Source organism: Aedes aegypti, chromosome 2 (assembly GCF_002204515.2).
Source record: "Aedes aegypti strain LVP_AGWG chromosome 2, AaegL5.0 Primary Assembly, whole genome shotgun sequence".
Classification (NCBI taxonomy): Eukaryota; Metazoa; Arthropoda; class Insecta; order Diptera; family Culicidae; genus Aedes; species Aedes aegypti.
This window is the reverse complement of record NC_035108.1, coordinates 409,873,076-409,895,197: the sequence shown is the minus strand read 5'-3', so window position 1 is coordinate 409,895,197 and position 22,122 is coordinate 409,873,076. Positions and strand designations below refer to the sequence as shown.

Sequence of the window (22,122 nt, the reverse complement as noted above, 5' to 3'; positions counted from 1 at the left end):
ATTCTTGTGTAAGTGCAGCTAATTTGGTGATACTGGAGAAGCAGCTACGGGCGACCAATCAAACTCAAGCTCAAGCCCTTCAGATTGCTGAAATATACTTCCGTACCAAAATATGAAGTTCAGAACATTCTCAATTTTAGTTGAAAGGAAAGGCTACCTTAGCAAAACAATTCTGATCATCACATCAATTCACACCCAATTTTGAAACTCGGCACAAATCACCGCCAGAAATTTTCACCTTTATCTCCAGTAGCTATAAGTATTTTTCTACTCGAGCAAACAAGTTCATTCGATTTCAGTTTCCAAACAGATGTTCGATTGGATGGACGAATCCTTGCCAACTGAAGCACTTAGATTTGGTTTGCCAGACACGCACAATACCACTCTAGTGCCTATGGGCGAAAAAGCTAAGCACTAAGCAGACAGATATTTCAAGAGGAGACTGGTTAGATATAGGTACGAAAATGTTTTCATGTACCAGACATCGATTGTGTTCAACCACCGGAAGCAAATCTACAACATATTAAGCTTATTTATTGAATTTTGATTGATGGTGATTGGGGTGCATGATTGCATATATCAGATTTGTATGACATGTGTTGATGTAGTATAAAATGATTATTATATTTGAAAAAGAGGAACTCCTCCAGTACCAACCACCTAAAGAGATTTCGTAATGGATTTCATGAAAATTCTTTGGAAGGATTTCAATAAGAATTACAAAATAAGCTCATGTGAAAAGATTTGCAAGAATTCAGTGGTTCTTAAGTTACTGCTGTAAAGAATTCAGGAACAGTTTCTATAGAAATAATTGAAAGATTTGTAGAAATTTGTTATTGTTATCTCTTAGGTATTTAATAGAAAATTCTTGGGATTAAATAAAAAGTCCAAGAGTTCATGGAAGCGTTACTGAAAACACAAAGAAATAGCTTTGGTTGCTTCCTTCCGATAGTTATTTTTTGGAAAATTTTTAGTAAGAATATGTCTTGAAGATCCTTCTAGAGAATCCCTAGGACAAATTCTGAAATAATTAGTGAAAGTTCTTAAAAAATAATCGAACAATTTTTGTGGGAGCATTTGAGTAACTATTGGTATAATTCAGGATGGATTCTGTTGGATATCTTCAGTTAGCTTCGAATGAATTTTGAATATAATGAATGGATTTGCCCTTGAGCAAAACACTAGAGCAATTTCTTCAAAAGTTTATGGAGATTTTTTTTTGTGAAACTATAGCAAGAACCCTCGAAGAAGACAGTTCTTTGAAAGAATGTCCGCGGGATCCACAATGAATGTGAGTAACTGAGGTTGAAAAAAGTTTCAAGCAATGGTCGAAATACACGTATCTGTCAAAAACTTAGCAATAAGAGCGTAATAAGGAGGTATAAAATATGTATTAAACTCTACTTTTAGTTCCTTTAATGAGAGAGGGATGTAAAATATTTGAAGGAGTTTTATTGTTTTCTTGCCCAACGATTAATTTTGTTGAATGCGATGAAAATGTCTAATAAAATAGAAATAGAATTTTGCTAAACTGGATATTAATGTTAATGTTAAAATTCGCCGAGGTTTGACGATTTAAAAAATAGAGGCTTTTTAGTTTTTTTCAAGTAGTTAGTAGTTAATCAATAAACTATCGTGAATCATACCTTATATTTCATTGAAAAAGCTTATCTCTACTCAAAAAAAAAATCAACTCACCTAAATAAGTGCTGTTTGTCAGTACCCAAAATATTTTCAGTGGGTCAACCATAACGACGGCAATCAGTTGTACTACTACCACTAGTCAAAACCACAGGTCAGGCTCAATGCACATCGTGCAATCACATCCACGGCCAGTTATAGCAACTTCAGCTCCAGTTTTCGCACCACCTTTCCCGAAAATTTGTTTTATCAACGCCCGGGATCTTCTATCTTTCACTACCAGTAGCTCCCTTTGATCCACAATATTCCTAATCACTGGAACGTATCATCCACAAACCACCATATCAGAGTCGAAATCCATTCACCAAGTTTCGCCTCTGAAGTTGGCGCGTTTTCCCCGGACTTGCTCTGAATAGGTTCACTATGATGAACAGCCAAGCAAACGCGAATTTCACTTTTTCACTTACAAAAGCCCAAACTGGGGCCACGCAAGCCGAAGCCGAAACTTTTTTAATTTATTTAATTTCAACAACTTTTTCACTTTGCCGCCTTTTCAATGGAACCACGCTTCACTCGATAAAAGATATCTTCCGCAGATAGAGAGAAGCACCCGAACACGGCATCCAACAAGATTATGTCAGAGCATCCTCTAGAAACGTACCAACATGCTGTATACCACGTTACTCTGCTTTCCACCGAAATAGCTAGGAAATGTAATGAAAACAGGATTTCAAACCGATGAAAATCACTTCACAGTATCCACCTAGCTAACTGCCTGTGCCCCGGAGGATGGAACCGTTTAAACTTTTTGCTCCAGGAAAATCCACTTTTATTTATGTTGATGCAATTATAATTACACAATCTCCTCTTTTTCTGCGGTGGGTCGGAAGATTAGACTTCCCGGTACGAATGTAATCCTTTCTGGGCAAAATCGGACGGTTGTGCAACTCTACATGCGCGAAGAACTCCACGAAACTGCCAACAAGGGACGGGTTGGAGGGAGTTGTTGTTTTCAATTTCACACTCGACAAACTTGTTGTCCTTGATGTTTTTTTCTGCTCTTATCCTCACTTGCTTTGAACCACACACTGAACACTTGACGATGCAATATGCAGGGAACCTCCCAAAGCGAACGGCTCTTGAGACGATATGAAGTTTTGCGCTTTGCTGGGATGTGTCGATGCACAAAGATGCCTCTCTACCAACTTGACTCACATGCTTTGAGCCGTATCCCTTCTCACTACAATGCACTGAATGATGGATCGGTATTTTCTTGCACTAACCATAGATAGCAACACTTGGCACAACAACTCACAAGATTCGCACAGGTATAAGACCCTCACATCTCAGGTTATATAACGAAGATCTATTCATATGTATTGAGTATAAGCTCACATCCGCCAAAGCCTACAAAACCGGAAACCCGGAAAAGCGGATGTGGATTTGATTTGTTTTTCTTTTTGGGCAATCCTTGTTGGAGCCGAGCGAAATCCTTTCAGCTCACATCGCTATATGCACTCCTGCATGACATCAAACACTGAAATCGTAACAGCGACCGCGCGTCTCAATCGTGAGACACCTCTCTGGGCCAAACCGGGCGAACCGAGCCTCCACCAAAAGCGCTCCGGTAACAATTTTCCAATCTATCGCAACCAATTTTCCAGATTGTCAACCATCACCAGATGCAGGCAGACACAAACTGAGAGCCGAATCATCTTGATCTTGATCCAGCTGCTGCAATCATCTTGGACGTCACCAGGTCCGAGACACCGACTGCTCTCCTGTGGGGCTTCACCGTAACCGAGCTTTTTCGACGAACTCGTCCCGAGAGCGAGCTTTCCATCGAACCGCAAGGAAAAATCGGAAAAAACTCGTGTCCTCTCATGAGCGCAGACGCGGGGTGCAGCAGTCGAACAAATGCAACAGTGGTCAACGAGAGTGAATTCGGCTCGGATCGGGCACAATAAGAGAGCCGAGCGTTTTCGCCCGCTCATTCTTTTCCTCTCGAGGTTTTGTTGTTATCCTAGATGCTGCATTCCTCAATCCACATGTGCAATGCATCCACATGAAGGTCTCTGGGAGGGGACGCGGTGAATGACAACGGCGCGGAAGCAAAACCAGGCGCAAATATGAATCGGGTTGGGATAGGGCTACCGAAAATCGAGCCGATTGCAGGAGAAAGCAAACATGATATTGCACCCCACAACCGGACCCCAGGCCACCCGTTTTTGGGCTGCTTGTCCTGCAACCGATGATGGGTGTGGACACTGGACTGCACAGCGGGCTCTAGGGGAAAATGGGTAGGAAGAATTCTTTGCTGTGGTATTCATTCCATATGATCGAAATGTGTTAAATAGCGCGAGAATTCCAGGAAGGCCTGCCCGGTAGAGGATTATATTCAGCTAGACCATTGTAGGGGAAATGGTGGAAAAATTAAGATGGGTGATAAAATTAGCACACCGTACCTGTTACCGAGGAAAAAAAATTTCAGTGAATTTTCATCACGTATGAACGATTTAGAGCATAAATCAGAGAGTTTGGGTCGATACGGTGGTCATTTGAAGTGAAAACATCAACGAAAACTAAGATTGAAGAAAACGAAATGTACCATCCATAGCCGAGTATCCATAACGCGGGTAGATCACCTTTACGTGGTGCGTTATTGGGTAAAGATCAACCAGTGAACCCAAGTCCTGACTGCCACAAATGAAGAAAACAAGATGCTATCAAAGGAACACTTATTAGTCCTTGTTACATTTCAAACTTGATTAAAGTGACAAGTCTCGGTCTTCCCAGTAGGCCGAGAATGATTTTGAGGCAAGGAAAAATTGATTCGAATTCAACAATTCATTTTCTTAGCTTTTATTTCTTTGGTTCTCTAGTTTGAAGAAGTGAGGACTAGGATTCTGATTCATGGACAATATTGGTTTCATTTCTTGATTTTATCGAGGGATCTGATTTTGACTGATAAAGGGGCGCGCCTGTGGAGAGTGTACCCACCACATTCTTCGAATCCTTTTAACATGATGATATTCTTAAGGTATTCATTTTAACACCCCTTCTTCTTCAGAATCTTATGAAAATAATTTGTTGCAATTCCGTTGCAAATAATCAACTTTTCATTGAGAAGTTGATCAACATTATGGCCTACTTTTCCTATCGAATGATGCAGTGCTGAATAGTTCTACTTTTCAGCACTCTTTTCGGTGCTGAAAAGTAGTACTTTTCAGTACTGTTTTGATAGGCGTCAACTGAACAACCACGGCGTGTAAGTTGAGCTGAGTCGTTCTCACCTCGGGTGGCATGAGGGGATTAATGTTAGGGGTCTATTTTATAAGTCGAATCGACCAGAATGACTCGACTGGAGTCACTGTCGACCAAACAATTCGCTCGACACGGCTCTGTCACTCGAGTTTCTCGACAATTGTCACTCTATGTGACTAGATTACTATGGCAGTCGACGGGTGACATCTGAAATATGCTTGCTTGCTTTGATCGAAAGTGATTACGGACGAGTCGCATGAATCTGTTCGATTTACAAAATAGACCCCTCAATCAAATGGGAGCGAGTCGACAATTGTCACTTCACGTCTGGCGTCAAATGCTGGACGATCCGATCCCACATCAGAATCGCCAGCCTTTGTCGGAGCCAGATCGCAGATTTCCATTTGGTTTACACGGCGAGTCACTTCACTCGAGTCGAGAATTGTCACTTCGGCATACGAGACCGAGAATTCTGACCTCAAGTCGTTCGTAGAATAAACCCATCTATATCCGTTGTGCGATCTGGTACCGACACAGGCTGGCGATTCTGATGTGGGATCGAATCATCCAGCATTTGTAGTCAGCTATTGATGGGAGCGAGAAAATTTGTGACATTCATTGGTACTACTGTATCACAGCTTACATGATTGAAAAATACTGAAATGAAATTAGGGATGGCTGTATGACCATGTGGGTTCTCCTGAAATGTTTGTTTGTGCTTTTAAAGTTCAGTCAGCTGAAACGGCATTTTTGGAAATAGCAAAAAATGTTGTATGCAACTCGTTGCAAAACTCGATTTTTTCAGCACTCGTTGTACTTATCCAACTCGGTGAGCCTCGTTGGATAAATGTACAACTCGTGCTGAAAAAATCATAATTTTGTAACTAGTTGCATAAATAATTATATTATAACTGAATTATTTATCATTCTTATGAAATTTTACTTTACTTTTAACTACAAAATAAGACTTTTCAGAATTAAAGGTACCTTCGATGGGGGTGAGAATGGGTCAAAACATAATTTTAATAAACTTAGCAATCATTTGAAATATTAATATACAATTTTAATGGTATTCCTTCCAGGTGTCGACAGATACCAACCTCTTTGGGACGGAGATGAACCAGCCACGGGCTGAAAGTCTCCCAAATAAAGTTAATAATGATATTAATAGATCTCTTGGACAAGTAGTAAATTTTAAAAGAATCATCGAAAAAAGCCTGAAAATGTAGCCCTTTAAAAGTGCACTTTTTAGGATGTCATAGAATATAACACTTTGAGAAGGACTTACAACATTTGGACATTTTATACATATTTTTATCCATCACATTCATTGTTATGTTCTCTTTTCATAATTAAAGTTTCCTTGACTGAATGTGACCCCTGCGATGGGGTGAGATTGAGTCAATTTTCATACATATATTACAGATCAAGGAACAAATGACCTTCAGGTTAAAGTCCCTCTCAAACAACAACAACAACAACATTACAGATCAGTGAAATTCAATCGAATTTAGAATATTGTTTCAATACTTGCAAATGCTTTAATCATAATCGTAATCCCATATTTGAAAGAACATTTCAAGTCAAATTACGAAAATTACCCAATAATCAACATAGATATATGCGTTTTTGACCCATTCTCACCACCGATGATGGTTCAAACTAACAAGCATATTGGATTTTGCCAAAAAAAAAATATAGTACTTGATATTAAAACAGAAACAATGAATCCTTCATGTTCTTTGAGCGTTAAGTTGCAAAACTTTTTTTTTTTTTTCTTCTTAATACTTCAATGAAATCCAACTCTAACCTTATTAAATAACTGAGCCAAAATTGATCATTCCGATATTCCTAAGGGAACCGACATTCTTTATGTAATTTTTTTTTCCCAAGCATTTCTAAGAACAATTGTCGGTCGTTTTCAAAATTTTCTATTTTTTTCTTAAAAAAATACGTTTTGATGATAAAATAAGAACCTTGCAACTACTCCCAACCACAATGTCTGTCATGATATTCAGGCATTTTTGAGTTATTTGAGGTTAATGCAAAAAATCAATAAATAATAAAATATGTCATTTTCATATAATACAGTGCCTTTCCGATTTTGGCAACACCCGTTTTTGTCTACCCCCGATTTTAGCAACACCCGTTTTTGGCAACACATTGAAAAATATTTTCAATTGCTTATCAAGTACTGAAACCCGGTGTTTTGAGTTAAAAAAAGTGAAAATTAGTTAAAATGAAAATAGTGGTGACCATTGTGAGCTTGGAAACGTAATGTGGAACATACTTATGAGTAGAACTCGCAAGACAGTTATTGTTTAACGTAAAGGCTCATAAAGCAGGCAAGCTGTATAAATTATTGCTACTGTCATGTATTGTTATGTTATTGTTATGTTATTGTTATGTATTCTACCGTTTTTGCAATTATTCCGGATCCCTTGCATCAGTTTTCAAACCATTTTGTGACATTACAAACACTACTCCGTTTTTATTTATACAGATGTGTCAACATCGACTTTACAAGCAAGAGTAGACTATTCTTGTTGTTTATGGTCGGACATTTCTGAATTCTATGCAAAATTTGTGATTCATGAAAATGTCATCGTATGAGACGACATTCATTCCACAGTTTTTTGTGTTTTTCGATATTCATTCCACCGTTCGTGCTGTGTGCAATGAGTGTAAAGAAATCATTTGACAACTGACTGTGTGCATGAGTGTAAAGAAATCATTTGACAACTGACCATGGAAGCAAAACAGACGTCGCGAAAAATATCGAATGTTAACGGCACTTTTCACCATAGATATTTGTAAACATTTTTTCAAATAAAAAAATCATTAATTTTTTTGACTGTTATCAAAATTAAACGTTAAATTTCACACATTATTCTGCGACTCGATTATCCGGAATTTTAGACTCGATTATCCGGAATTTGGTTTTTGATATTCATGTTTTTCAGTTTTTATGCATAAATTTGAGATAATTTGGTATTGAAATATACAATATGAATGGTTTTGCAGTTTTGGACGTAGGTAAGAAAAAAGGGGCTTAAAAAGGTTATTTTTTGTGTATGCCGGTCAAAACAATTTTTTTTCTTTTCAAGCCCCCCAACGTTCCTAGAAATGATTTCTGGCTACATTTAAACAAAACAACGATAACAGATAATATTTAAGTTCTTTTATCGTTGATTTTCATTTTTCTTTTAGTGATTAGGTCAGGCCTGCCCAACCTTTTTGAACCGCGGGCTGAATAGTAGAAAAAAAAATTGTGTGGCGGGCCACATTTTTGGACGCTCAAATATATGCATGAAATCTGACAAAACCAAACCATGGATTTTCAAAAGCACAAATCTAGCAAACTAGACAATCGTTCGCTGTAAATTTGATCGACTGGTCACCACCAGCAGATGACAATTCGACCAAATTTTCAGCTCGAATGGTTGTTTAGTTCCCTATATTTGTGCTTTTGAAAAAATCGAGGTTTAGCTTCGATGTATTTTCGCCTTAAGTTCCAAAATTTTTTGTCGCTCGTAATATTCTCATAAAATAAACAAAGTTAGCAAACGAAGTTCAAGAAATATGACAAAAATTGGTGAACGAAGAAATTTTCATTTGACAAAAACGAAAAAATAATGAAACATCCTGCTAGATATCGTGAAAGCCTCTTTCAAAATTATGAAATAAATTCCATCATATTTTGAATGATCTGAGTACTCCAAAAATTTAAAACCCTGTGAGAATAATGCCCAGGATTTTATAAAATTATACTCCGGATTCATCCAGAACCCGACCTAGTATTATCAGAATTGCCCAGAATGTCTAAAACCCTGAACAAGCTTTTACGAAAATCTTGGTTGTAATTTTTAGGATTTTACAAGAATCGTGTCTAGGATTCCTTCAAAATCTCACCCAATAATCATTCCGAAATCCTTTCTTAAAAACGTTGTGAATGCTTACCAGTGTATAAAAACAAACCTTCTCAATACAATTTTTTGCTCAAGATTCTGTCAAAATCCTACATGGTGTTAGATGGTAACCTTTCCCAGAATTTTAGAAAATTACATTCTAAATCACGCCCAGCTGTTGGTAAAATTTACTTCCAAAGTTCTGTGAAAATTTGAGCCTTGATTTAGTGAAATTTTGTTTGAAAATTTACCCACATTCTAAAATTAATAACTCAAATCATTCACAAAATAAACAATTACCGAGCTTAAATGTTAGCTTGAAACTAAATTGTAAATTAAAACGGTTAGTCTTGGTATGCTCTGTTTAACATCGGATTGGTAGAATAGCCAACGGGCCAATTATGAGCAGAATCTTCGAACCTTCCGCGGGCTGCACAAAATGAGGTCGCGGGCCGTACGTTGGGCAGGCCTGGATTAGGTTATCCGGAAGATTCGATTATCCGGAGTGAAAAAAAATCGATACTCCGGATAATCGAGTCCGACCTGTATTACAATTTTTTCCACTGATTTCGCAAAATCTAAGCTACAATCCCGAAAAAATAAAATCGAAAATTGTATCCCCATTGTATCGAACGGATTTTTATCAGAAGCATAAATTGGTGAAATTCTTGAAAAAAAATCATGTTTGCCATGCTCATGCAGTTTCTTCAAGCAATCGTTATAAAATCTCACGGTATTCTTGTGAGAAAAGAAACTCAAGAAATTTTAAATTTCAGCTGCATAACTTTCAACAATTTTCACCAACATTTGATTCGAAAATTACTCCTCATGTTGCTTCAACAATTCCAGCACAAAATACTTCTTTATTTTTTTTTTCAAGAAATTCCTTCCATTTCTCTGATCATGCATTTGCTACTCTCAACAAAGTATTTCCCAAATTTCAGTAAACGACCATAATGTTTGATGCCTTGCTGTACATATTTGATCGATATCTTTCACCTACTCTTTTTCTATTCAGTCCTGACCTTACATTAAAATTGTGATAACATTGATTTTAGCATAGTTATGGGTAAGAACTTCCACTTTTTTCAATTTAGAATTTTGTTCACTACATAAGACGTGTGGTAACCAAAATTGCACTCTATGTTCAGGAAATCCCACTTGAAAAATATTCAATATGGTTTTGCTATAAAGTTGCACATTTGCACTCTATAACACTCACAAATGACCACTGAAAGTAATACTAGGCTTATACTGTGAACAGCAAGTATGCTTTTTAGATGGTACATGTAATCATGATGTTTATACTTTTGGGTCAAAATCTGAACTGAAGAAGGCTCCTTGACATTGTTTACATCATTCGTTAAAGTTGCCATGCATTTTCTGATACTTTTAGAGATAAAAACATTGAAAAAAATACGCATTTAAAAATTCCCGAATTTGGCAACATAAAAATCACGCCTTGTTGCCAAAATCGGTAAGGCACTGTATTCGCAATTCTCTATTAAAAAAAAAGAAAGTTTTCAAGAATACTATATTTACCTCTACTGACTACTTGTTCTTGGTGAAAAATCGCGCATAACTAACCGGCATATTTCATTCAAAAGTAATAAAAATATTGCATTGAGCTTGTAATAAAATTGCTAATTCTACAAAAGTGATCATAATAACCATTCTGGTTCAAAATGGCTTCAAGATTATTATTCTATCATCAAAACGTATTTAACTTAACAAAAATATAAATTTTAAAATCGACCAAAACTTGTTCTTTTGAAAAATTATGCTAAAAGAGTCTCCAGCATGAAATTTTGTTCCAGATAACTATTTCCTATCTAGATTTAACGTTAGAAATATAAAAATACTAAAAATGGGATTTTGTGTAATTTTAAATTTGAGTCTAATTTGGAAAATTACAATTTTTTTCCAGTATACCGTTTTGTCTCAAATTCCTAAAATGAATCTTAATCCAAACAGTGGTGATGTCAAGTTTTCAATGTGGAGGACTTGAACCATAGAACAATTTTTGATCCTGTGAAAAAAATTAAGAGGACTTCATGAAAAATATCTATGAAAAATCGAATCGGAATACGAGCCATGTTTGGAATTTGAGACAAAACGGTATGTAAATATTCTTGTGGCTAAAACGGTTCACTACGACTTCTTCATAGAGCGTTGTTCTCAAACTTTAGCCGTAATGAAGCTAGATTAAAAAAAATGCGTGCATGGTAGTTTTATGGGCCATTTTAAAAAGTTATGTTGGAGACAATATGATCGATTTATCTGTGGAAAATACTTATTCTACTACATGTGCTATATGTGCAAAATTTTATGCAATCCAAGAAATTTTATGCAAATCCAAGAGTACACCAATCATCGAAACTGCAAAATTTCATTCATCATAACAGAAATAAGAAACTTTGGGAAAAGTTCAACACAACATTAATATTACCACTATTCACTTCTATGTAACTGAAAAATATTGAGAATTTTACCGAAAGCCTTCACACATATTTACATTCAAATGATCAAAAATTCATCCGAACAATACGTTTCAGTTTAGTTTCAATAAATTTGAATAAAAAATTATAATCCATAACTCCACGATTTTTTCAACAACTTAAACTTATTTGAACCGAACAAACCCTAATGAACCTCTTGTATGCTAAAAATTCTTAGAAAATTCCAGGCTTTTGAAAAAAAAAAACGAGCCATAATTTTATCTCATTTATCCGCCTGCATTCATACAACACACATGACATTAATCGTTCGTGGAAGATAACGAGCCATGAACAAAAACAACACAGACACACACCACCCACTGTTTGGCGCCGATCAATGTGTGTCAACACTTGCAATATTCGCTGAACCACTTAAGCGGATTTACTAGCGGATGAGCTTGAAAGTATGAGCAGTATGAGCTGAAAACTTGATCGATTGGTCATCACCAGCAAGTGACTGAACGGTTAAGGTTTCAGTTTCAACGGATGATTGGTCCTCCAGATTTGTGCTCTGGAAAATATTAGTTTTAGCTTCAAATCATCTTTACCTTCAAGCAGAGTTTGTTTTTAATTTATTTGTATATAAGAGAAAATACAGAGTGAGGATGAACAGAAATGAATGAATATATGAATGGTACAAAATAATGTCACAAAACAGTACATATATATGTGACTATTGAAATTCCGAATTTTCGAATGTTATCGACAATGCATGACTGGACAATGAAAATAACTTTTGCCTATTATTGCGGTAAATGCTTTTGCTCCAAAACACATATATTTTCTTCAAAATTCAACGTCTATCATGTATCTTTATTATCATATTTTGTGCATGTAATTGTTTTGGTTATGAAGTTACAAATTCGTTCCGTAAATAGAGATTTCGGGTAAAAATATGGGATTTTCTTGATGCATCATTTAGAACTATTCCTCCAACAAAAAAAAAATCGTTTGATTTAGAAAAAAAAACATTGGTTTAGCATGGGAATATTGTAAGATTTCATAACCATCATCATCATTCATATGTAGACTAGCATGTGAAAAGGACGAAACAACTTTTGAAAATAGAAGGCCAATCAAACGCGCATTTTATACTCTCTTTATTGGTTTGGAGATGAACATTAACTCTAAGGTCACAGACAAACAGAAGTAACACTTAGAACAAATCGACATTAAAATCATACTCGCAAAGACATGTACGCCCAATACTAAAATCACGGTGTTTAGCCAATGGGCCAACAGGGTGAGGTAGTGCGTAAACGTCATACATAAACAAAAACAATATGAGCACTGCGTGTTGCGGCCATTCCGCTTACAACGTTTGTGTCAGACTACAATATTTTTGAATCAACATTGAATATATAGACATTGATGAGCGTACGATGTCTGTTTGTCTGTGCGAAGGTCGTCCCTTAATATATCCGTCAATTATTATAAAAATGTGCCATCAACAGCACGGTGTCGTTTTCATGTTACTTTATAACAAAAAAATCGGCATGTCTCAAATTTGGACCAATGAAAGACAAAACCTTCCTCTTTCATTTGCTGCTAAAATTAAAATAATCCATCGGAGGGTCCAGTGCTTTTTTTTATTTTATTGTTTGTTTTATCATTTTAAATGCACCGTGAATTAATAAATGTTGGTGAGGTGAGCTGCTGAAACGGATTTAGATGAAAATGTTGCAAAAATCTAGTGTCAATATCTTGTAAATTATATTCTAGACAGCTCCAGACCTAAAAATTTACAAGCCGAGGCCGAAATTTAACTTTTTGAGTTGCCTCTCTTTTGCTTTCATCCATTGTTGAAATTTGCATTCCTTTTAAAACTAAGTATGTCAAACAACCTGTTTTCAATTTTTATTTGTAACTCAAGAGCAATATTCATCTTTCTGATTTGGTTTAGAAACAAGCGATCGAAAGGACCAAAGGTTGAAAGTGATTTGCATTATGGGAAATTAAATAATTTTTGAAAGAATTTTTTTGATCTTTTATCCTTTCTTCATTCCTGTTCGATCTTTTGCCTTTTGGACCTTTTGTCATAGATTCTATAAAATTGACAAGTTCACATTTGTGCCAATGACAGACGCAATATAATATTTCATAAATCTAACGTAATTGCAATAGCAATGCAATGTTGACACTATTGTCCATGTGTTTGTTGTGAGAATTGACAAAACTTTGCTTTTGTTTGCGATGGTAAAACAAGCAGAATTGCTGACAAATATTCTCAGATTAGCAGCCAGTCTAGGGCTGAAAATCTGTTAAATAAAGATAAGAATATCATTAATAATGCTGACGAATATACACATCCTTTTTAAATTGATGGTAGAAAAAGTGCAAATGAATTCATACAAACATCGAAAGGTTTCATTCATACCAAATCTACATGTGAAAGATTGATCGTGTGATCGTAATATTTTGCTTAGAGATCTCAATAAGTGCTGTAATGTTCAGTTTTAGCATAGTTTTATTAGAGTTGTTCCAACAACCGAGGCGTGTTCTTTAAGCCATGAACAAACACAGATTGTTGTGATCACGTAACGCTTTTAGCTGTAATTGAAATTGTTTTTTAGTATTGTTTACAGTTGAATTGTCTGTTTTATCTTACATCAATCGGTTTGCAAATGCTCTCATTGATTCTGAGAGAATCTTCCGTCTCCTACACCTATTTCTTAAAAGGTTAGGTTTTACTCTGCGGGCTTTCTTTTTAGTGAAACTTACGGTTTCAGTTTTCTCGTTTAGTAACAAATTAGCAATCGATTTTCGACAATTTAATGAAATCGATAGGAATATAACAAATTGAAACTTTTAGTTTTTCAAATCTGCAGGTAGCAACTAATTTTAGGACTTTTCCTATTTTTCACCGCCTAACCTGGTTTTTCTTCTAAAAACTGAACGCATTGCAGGGTCGAATACTTTAACATCAGTCGGCGTGCGCTGCATGGGCCCCTTCTGCGCCTTCACCCATGAGCGTCGCAGCCCGCTCAATGCTGCCAGCAACAAGAGTTGTACGGAATTCTATAGTAATTCATAAAACAAATACATCCAATCAGCTTTGAAAATGTTACTCAGTAACTTTACGATTTTGCTAGCTTAATAACGAAATCATATGAAGCTTTAACAAAAATATCCGGTGAATCATATAAGTCTCCTATTACACCAAGAAAGGAGCCCAAAACGGTGATCTTCAGTGCATACAGACTTGTTTGCTATTTATATCCAGCAGATCTCAAGTACCGTAATTTCGGGTGAAATTGATCACTTTTCAAGGTTTTTCTTGTCTGATTTCTATAATGCTGACAATGCCAAACAACTGAATGCAGGAGAACAAGTATGAAGGTGAGCCTCATTGACTCAAGTTTCGAAATTTTCTAACAAATGTAATTTTAGTGCTAAAAAATATGTCTAAAATAAAAAATCGGGAGATCTCATTTCGGGGTGAAATTGATCACTTATCAATGCCATTATTGTTAGTTTTCAAAACAACTTACATAATAAATTTGAGCTCCCTGAATCCGAATATGCTTGCCAAATTCTTAACAATACAATATTTATAGAAATAATGAATGTTTAAATTTCAAGAATAACGCAGAAAACTCCTAAATGTATGCAATTTCCTAAGGAATTTCTTGATATATTACAGAATTTCAATTATTTCTACCGAATCAACGAATTGGTACGAGTTTTGGTTATGAAATCCAGTTTGGGGATATATCTTTAGTATCCTCACAAACTTTCAGGATTATACCATGTCCAAATCCTTGTCTAGAACTAGAAGTTTATTGATGTTTGTCAGCACTGCACCGTACAAGATTTTGAAATTTTACATTATTTTCATTTAAATAAACATTTTTGAACGTAAAAAACTTCACAACACACAATTTGGATATACTTACGACAAACAACGTTCATTCACTGCAGGTTACATTGATATTTGTGCTCCATTAGGAAGAAATAAAATCGAGTGACACAGTGATCAATTTCACCCGAATTTACGGTACTAAGTTTCGTATAGCTTTGTTGTGTTCAAAACTTTTAAAAGCATCAACTCGAACGACTTTCGATGCTAATCTTCCAAAAGACGTTCGAGTTGGCGCTATTTTTGAATTAGAAGTAAGGATGGAAAAAAATCAGCTCTAACGACAAACACCATGGTATCTGAATGGTCCAAGAGGGCCGTCGCTCTTGCAGCAACATGATTTCAACACCTCACCACGCGCGATGATCATAGATATATCAAGCATCCGATGAACTGTTTGTCGTAGGACAAAGGGTTTGTCGGATATTGTAACATGTTGCGATTAATGCGAATCAATTCAAAATTCACGGATAAACTCTCTCACATACCACGCACGATTGACTCTCAGATGATAAACGACAAGCTAGGAGACAAATCGTGGAGTGCAATCAGAAAAATCCTCCAAAATTATGACTTTGATTCGCGAACAATTGATCGTCAGCTCACAGGCCGAGCGATTCATTTTTTGCGGAGCGGAGTTTGTTGTGATAGCTTGACGACTAAGGGTTTGTCGTTGTTGCTATGATCGCATGATAAAGAACAACCACGATGCATCATTTGTTTTATCATGATCACTAGATTTCCATCCTTGATTAGAAGAGTCACAGAGATTCAAAATCATGAAGTTTGAGCCGTCGCACGCATAGTTTTGGTGCTAAAACTTAGTGGTCCCATATTATGGGTTTTCCGGTGGCCATTTTGGTACCCAAAAGGACCAGAATAATCAATTCATTCTTTTGGCAAAATATATTCAAACATAATAAATTGTTATGAGTTGGACACAAGTCATTTGTTTTTTTGGCATCAATCCGAGTAATTTCATCGAATTGTCCAGATTGGGTACCTTCCGGGTCTCCAGGAACCGGTTCTGCATGGACTATACTGAACCGAGTTTTTCAAGGGATGTGCACTGGTAATTGGTTCCTTATTACAGAGTAATTATAATGCAAAATATCCATCAACCGAATAGATACACAATACTGCGATGGAATAGTAGTTTACGGAATAAGTTGCAGAATGATGATTTTCACAGCACGAGTCGTAAATTTATCCTTCGAGGCTTGCCGAATAGGATAGTTACGTCGAGTGCTGTAAAAATAGAATTCTGCAACGAGTTTCGTACAATATTTTTTGCAATTCCGAAGAAGACCACTTGAGGGTTTCAGAAATTATATCAGAATGCATTCACCATTATTTTACAATTTCTGAAAAATTGTTGTGTAATGATTCATTACGCAACTCAAAACAGTTGCGTGAAGAGTAAGCGTTGCATAATGAGTCATTACAGCACTGCTTTCAGTTAAGTAATGACGATTCCCGCACTGCATACCCCAGTGCAGGAAAGTAGGCCGTTTCATGATCGATTGGCGTGATGAAAAACAGCCTATTACGATGAGAAATTGCAAAAACTTACTCTTCGGTTGTTCCGGTTTTTCAGAACCAGGTATGAATAACTAAATGATTTGAGAATCTCTATTTACAGTCCACGTAAATACCAATTCAACAATATGAGGACGCTTTAGATTACTTGTTTAGCTACGAAACTACAGGTTGTCAAAGTAAGGGTATCTGAAGGGACTATTTCCAGATGTAGCAGATTCCCGGTGGCCACAGTGACGCAACTCCGGATCTCTGGATGGGTTTCCGAAAATCGAAATGTGTACCTTTCATTTCAGCCCAACAGAACTAAATTCGGTCAACACACTGATTTTTACGAGCTGTCGAAAACGTAATTTGTAACATTTATTTTATGGAAGAGGCCTATTCAAAAATTTTGTTTCCGCAAAAAATATATGTTCCCACAAAAAAAAACCTAATTGTCAAAAAACGTCAAATTGCTAGGTTATTTTTATCAAAAGTTACAATGATTTAAATTTTGAAATGGGTCGAAAACGACCCAAGGTCCTTTGCTAATGTTAAGTTATATCCCAAACTCCGTAAAAAAAATTGAAAAAAAAAATTGTTCTAGACCCCTCGACCGACTATTTTCATTTTGGTTGCAAATGAAAGGGGAAAATTATAGCTTTCTTGTGTCAAAATTTCAGACATGCCGATTTTTTGTTTTGAAATTGGTCTATGAAACACACCGTGGGTACAGTAGTTCGAAAAATTGTTGTCAGGCCATTCCCACTGAAGTTGCCCAGTCTCATGCTGTGCATGACCGTGGGTGAAATTTGCGGAACTACTCCAACACGGATGGCAATGGAAATCGCGTTTATTCAGTGAGCGCTGTTCGGAGAAAAATAAAAAGTTTTCCCTAGTTCCTCGATTGGGAGTGAGTTGGCGTGTATTTGGGGAGAATAACTTCATCTGTTTGGTGGCTTGGTGTAAGGTGGTTTCAATTTGCACTGGCTAAAAACATGACTCTTCCGTCCGAATGACATACGGCAGGTATAGCAAACATTTCTACCCTGGCATGGCGCTAGGAAGCAAATGATTGGCGCCATCTGGATTATGCTGTTTGTTTCGATTGTCTTTCTGCAGAGAAAAGATAGTACTTGAATTCGAATAACTGATCCTTGACGCTGTTTTTGAACAAGATTTGAAAACTACCATTCAATGATTCAACAAATCAAATATGTTATTCTTCTTCTTTCTGGCATTATGTCCCAAATGGGACAGAGCCGGCTTCTCAGGTTAGTTTTCTTATGAGCACTTCCACAGATATTGACTGAGAGATTTCTTTGCCGATTGTCCATTTTTGCATGTGTATATCTCCACACTTGCAATTATACCCTGGGCAGTCGAGAAAAATTTCATTACGAAAAGATACGGTGGGATTCAAACCCAAGAAGATAATTGCAGTTCATGTCAAAAGCTGTTTCAGACACAATCAATCATATTGTTGATTAACTAACAGAGTATGTAAAAATGGTATGTTTTATTAATTCTATGAGATTCACGTACAGCATATAATAAAATTCAAAAATACTCTGAAAAGGAAATTGTATCTGTCAATATAAACTCATTTAGTATTCAAGTAAAGATTCCATTGGAATAAAATATTTGCATTCCACCACAGTTTTCCCGGTGATACCAACTAACACAATTAACATGCAAAGGCTACCGGCTTCCACAGCATGTGTAGGTACTGCAGATAACTGTTGCTGAGCCGACGCTTTCGTAACCCGAGCAGAAATTGGATTATTGATCAATCAGTGCTGTAAATTCTGGAGTTCAAATAAAACAGATAAGCACTGAAAAATATATCTGGGTTATTTGAGGCAACATAGTTCTATTCGCGTTGTTCAACATTTCTCGAAATTGTTTGAATGGACTTTTGTTGAAACACAATAAAAATATTATTTTAAAAGTAAATCTATTGGGTTTGAAGATTATAACCAGCATCACAATGAATTACACAAAAAGGATTAATTTAGATAACAATTTCTGATCAGGAATGTTTCCTGTTTCTAGAAAACATGCACCTCCTCGCTCAGGTATCTGGTCGTAGTTATCCGTCCGAGGCACACCGTAGCTATCGAGTAGAAAAAAAATTCCAATGCTTGCACCCAGTAACCAGATGATGCAATTTACGATATTCACGGTAGCTGCCACGTTCCATGGATTACGGATTGCAAATAAGTGCGAAATCAAGGCCATTGGTGCCAACACGTGTACAGCTGCCAACTACCTATATCTCTAAAGAGAATGCAACTGGCTTTCCTTGAACCCACTACTGGTGAAGATAGCTTTCGATAGTTATGTATCCTTAGTCGCCTGCCCCCGACTGAGGGTAACTGGCTGTGATGTAACTAGAGCTATTTGAAAACTGTTTCAAATTCGTTAGATACAAGAAGACTTTTCCTTATCTAAATACAAGAATCTTGATATCACCTATACTCTTCAAATGAAATAAATGGAACGAAATGAACTGATCTGAAGTAAAATTTGTAAACAAGTTGCACTTTTTTCAGTGAGAATCGAACTCACCGTAATAACACAGGTTTTCACGTGGTAAGTCGACCGACGTAAAAATAACTTTATGTATGATAATCAAATCTTCTTGTTATTCTACAGCTTTATGACACTGACTTGTTATTTTTTTTTTTGGTTATGAATATGAATCGTGCAAAGCCACCAACAATATCATTTACCCTACGTTTCTGCAATGCTGCTGCTGCTGGATAGAGCTGCAATGTCCAAGCAACTGTTGACAAGGTGAATGCCATTTCGAAAGATGTTTAGATAGACACCTTTCCCTTATGCAAATCTTTCTACAGAATTGAATTAAAATATTTAATTATACCGCTGGAACTGCTTTTGTCTTCAATGTTACAATAACATCTGTACAGCAACGCTCTCATACCGAGCAGATACACGTCCAGAACCACACTCGTACATGAGAATTCCTAATGGTCAAAAGTTTTGTTTCTAAATGAGCCGGCCATTTCCAGAGCCCTCTGTTTCTAAACGGGCCAAAACGTTGCTACACTCGACCCATCTAGCTCATTAATCTCGTTCAGGGCCCCCAAAGCAAGTTGAACAGGTGCTTTCGAGAGTACCCCCACCCCCATCGAGTCATTGTTGAACCTGTGCCAACTTGGGAGAAAATGAAACCCAGAACGGAACAGTTGGAAACAAGCTTGGAATACTTTTTGAAACAAGATCAACCGGTGTGACCTAACTAAACAGCCTGTGGTAACGTTTTCTGCATCAAATTACCAGTGAGTAGCATTTCAAGTATTTTCTTTCGTACAGTCGACTTTTTTCGCAATGTGGGCTTTCATCTATGGAAGGTGTGAGGTCTAAACGGGTGCATGATACACAGTAAAAAAAAAGCTTATATCTTCCAATTTATTTTTTGGTTCTGTAAATAGAATCAGACGAAAAAAAAATCCGAGCACATCGATTTTCCTACAATATTTTACTCAAAATGTAATCAGATTTGATCGATAAAAATGCCAACAAATAAACTTTTGTAGTAGTAACACAGAACACGTTGCAAATTGTTCAGCGTAGTGAGATGGCCAAGGTATCAAACACGACTCTTGCTAGCTGGATCGGAGTTTGAATCCCGACCTTACTATCACATATACTTTGTCACCTATCAAAACCGGTATTATCGGTTACTAGACTCAAATTTTCAGTAATCGGCAGCTGGTTGAGTACGTTTTGAACGATATAATTTTACATGATGACGTGATATTATGTATAATTTATTTTTTTGCGGTGTACGTAAGTGCTGGTTTCAGAAACAAGAGCATTCTCAAACCGACATATGCTGTCGTTCAGGTGGTATATACTGCACTTCTACGCCTACTTGTCCCATGTTCTATGTAAACCTTATGGACCGCGGGACATATATGCGTAGAACGGCAGCATAGTTGACCTAGACTTGGGATAGTGTAGCACTGCCCTTGGATAGCTTACAGAATACATATGGCACAGCATCATTATATGGTTGTTGCAACAGAAGACAGTTCAACAAACGATCATATGTTTGCAACAATGAAACACACGCTTGGAAAACCAACTTCTCCGGGCCTATTATGATGAGTTCAGCTCCAATACTTGTTGCTCTTGAACTGGTTGATGACATCCTTAACTTTCCTCAATGTGGGAACAGGTTGGTTTCCTTTATCCGCAGTGCTGACAAAGTAATTTCCTCCACTGTTGCGATCCTCTATGCCTGTGTTCTCTGTGCAATTCAGGTGGTCATTGTAGTACTGCTTCCACCTTTTGGTCTTCTCAAGTGCGACAATTTTGCTTTACAAGCTTAATTTTGTGTTAAATGTTTACTCATTTTAAGTTCTACCAAATTTTTAAGTTGATACTTTTATGACAGCCGTACATTATACCTAAGCTTAGCTTATACTGACTACATATACCAAGGGTTGCTATTCCAAGGTCAAACTTGTGTGTGAATCCAGTCAAGATGCACAAAAAATCTACTATAAGTTTGAGTGGAATTGGCCATAATCTTTTTCAGTGTGCATAATTCAGTGCCTCTATTTATACAGGGTCAATTTGCTATTTGGAGGCTGTGTTAACCTCTGCATCTCCACAAAGGTTACTGGGAGGGATGTTTGTAAATTGGGAGGATCGTTGGGTCACATGATTCGCTTTGATAAGCGATTAGATTATATGTTACTTAACTTTTCCTATGCGCGATCCACCTAGCCGTCCAGCTTATTTTTCACGACCCACCATAGAAAAATGATAAGAAATACTGTTTTGACTCACATTCCGAACACTTAAGGCCAACAGTGACGACAGTATTTCGACCTCAACTGTAAGGCCATCTTCAGTGTCGTATACTCGACTCGACTTAAGTCGTACACGACACTTATCAGGTACATGACATTGAAGACGGCCTTACCGTTGAGTTCGAACTACGCGTATCTGTCAAAGGATACAAACTCTAGTGGTATTAAATGGTATAGGGCTAAATTCGTTTTTTTTATCTACTTAGGCTGATACAAATATTTATTTTCTTTTATGTCACCCCCCCCCCCCCTTCAAAAATCCTAAAATTTTGAAGTGGAAAAAAAAAGATTCATCATTTTTTTGACATCAGTTAGGTTTTTTTTTAATATTTAGAGTAAAAACCAGTAAATGATCCAGATGACGATTGGAAAAAGTTTAACATCTATCGTTAAAAATTAAAAATCGTAAAAATTACTTTTTTTCATTTTTATTTTTTTGTTCCTTATTAATTTTTATCCCCCCCCCCCTCGTACCTTCCAAGTGGTCTCGGACATAAAAGAAAATCTATATTTGTATCAGCCTTATCAGGTACATGACATTGAAGACGGCCTTACAGTTGAGGTTGAAATACGCGTATCTGTCA

At 36.6% G+C, this 22,122-nt stretch overlaps 1 protein-coding gene across 3 annotated transcripts in view; it reads right to left on the bottom strand.

Moving 5' to 3' along the window:
• The window catches only part of LOC5569062 (neural-cadherin), a 693,697-nt gene that overhangs the window by 520,789 nt on the left and 150,786 nt on the right, over nucleotides 1-22,122 (bottom strand). For 2 of the 3 annotated variants that reach the window (XM_021847326.1, XM_021847328.1), the window contains exon 1: nucleotides 1,699-3,352. The exons of the other annotated variant lie outside the window; for it this stretch is intronic. In XM_021847326.1, coding sequence (XP_021703018.1) covers nucleotides 1,699-1,750 — 52 coding nt within the window. In that variant the 5' untranslated portion in view covers nucleotides 1,751-3,352. Of the gene's footprint in view, nucleotides 1-1,698; nucleotides 3,353-22,122 lie in introns of those variants that run through there. 3 annotated transcript variants of the gene reach the window in all.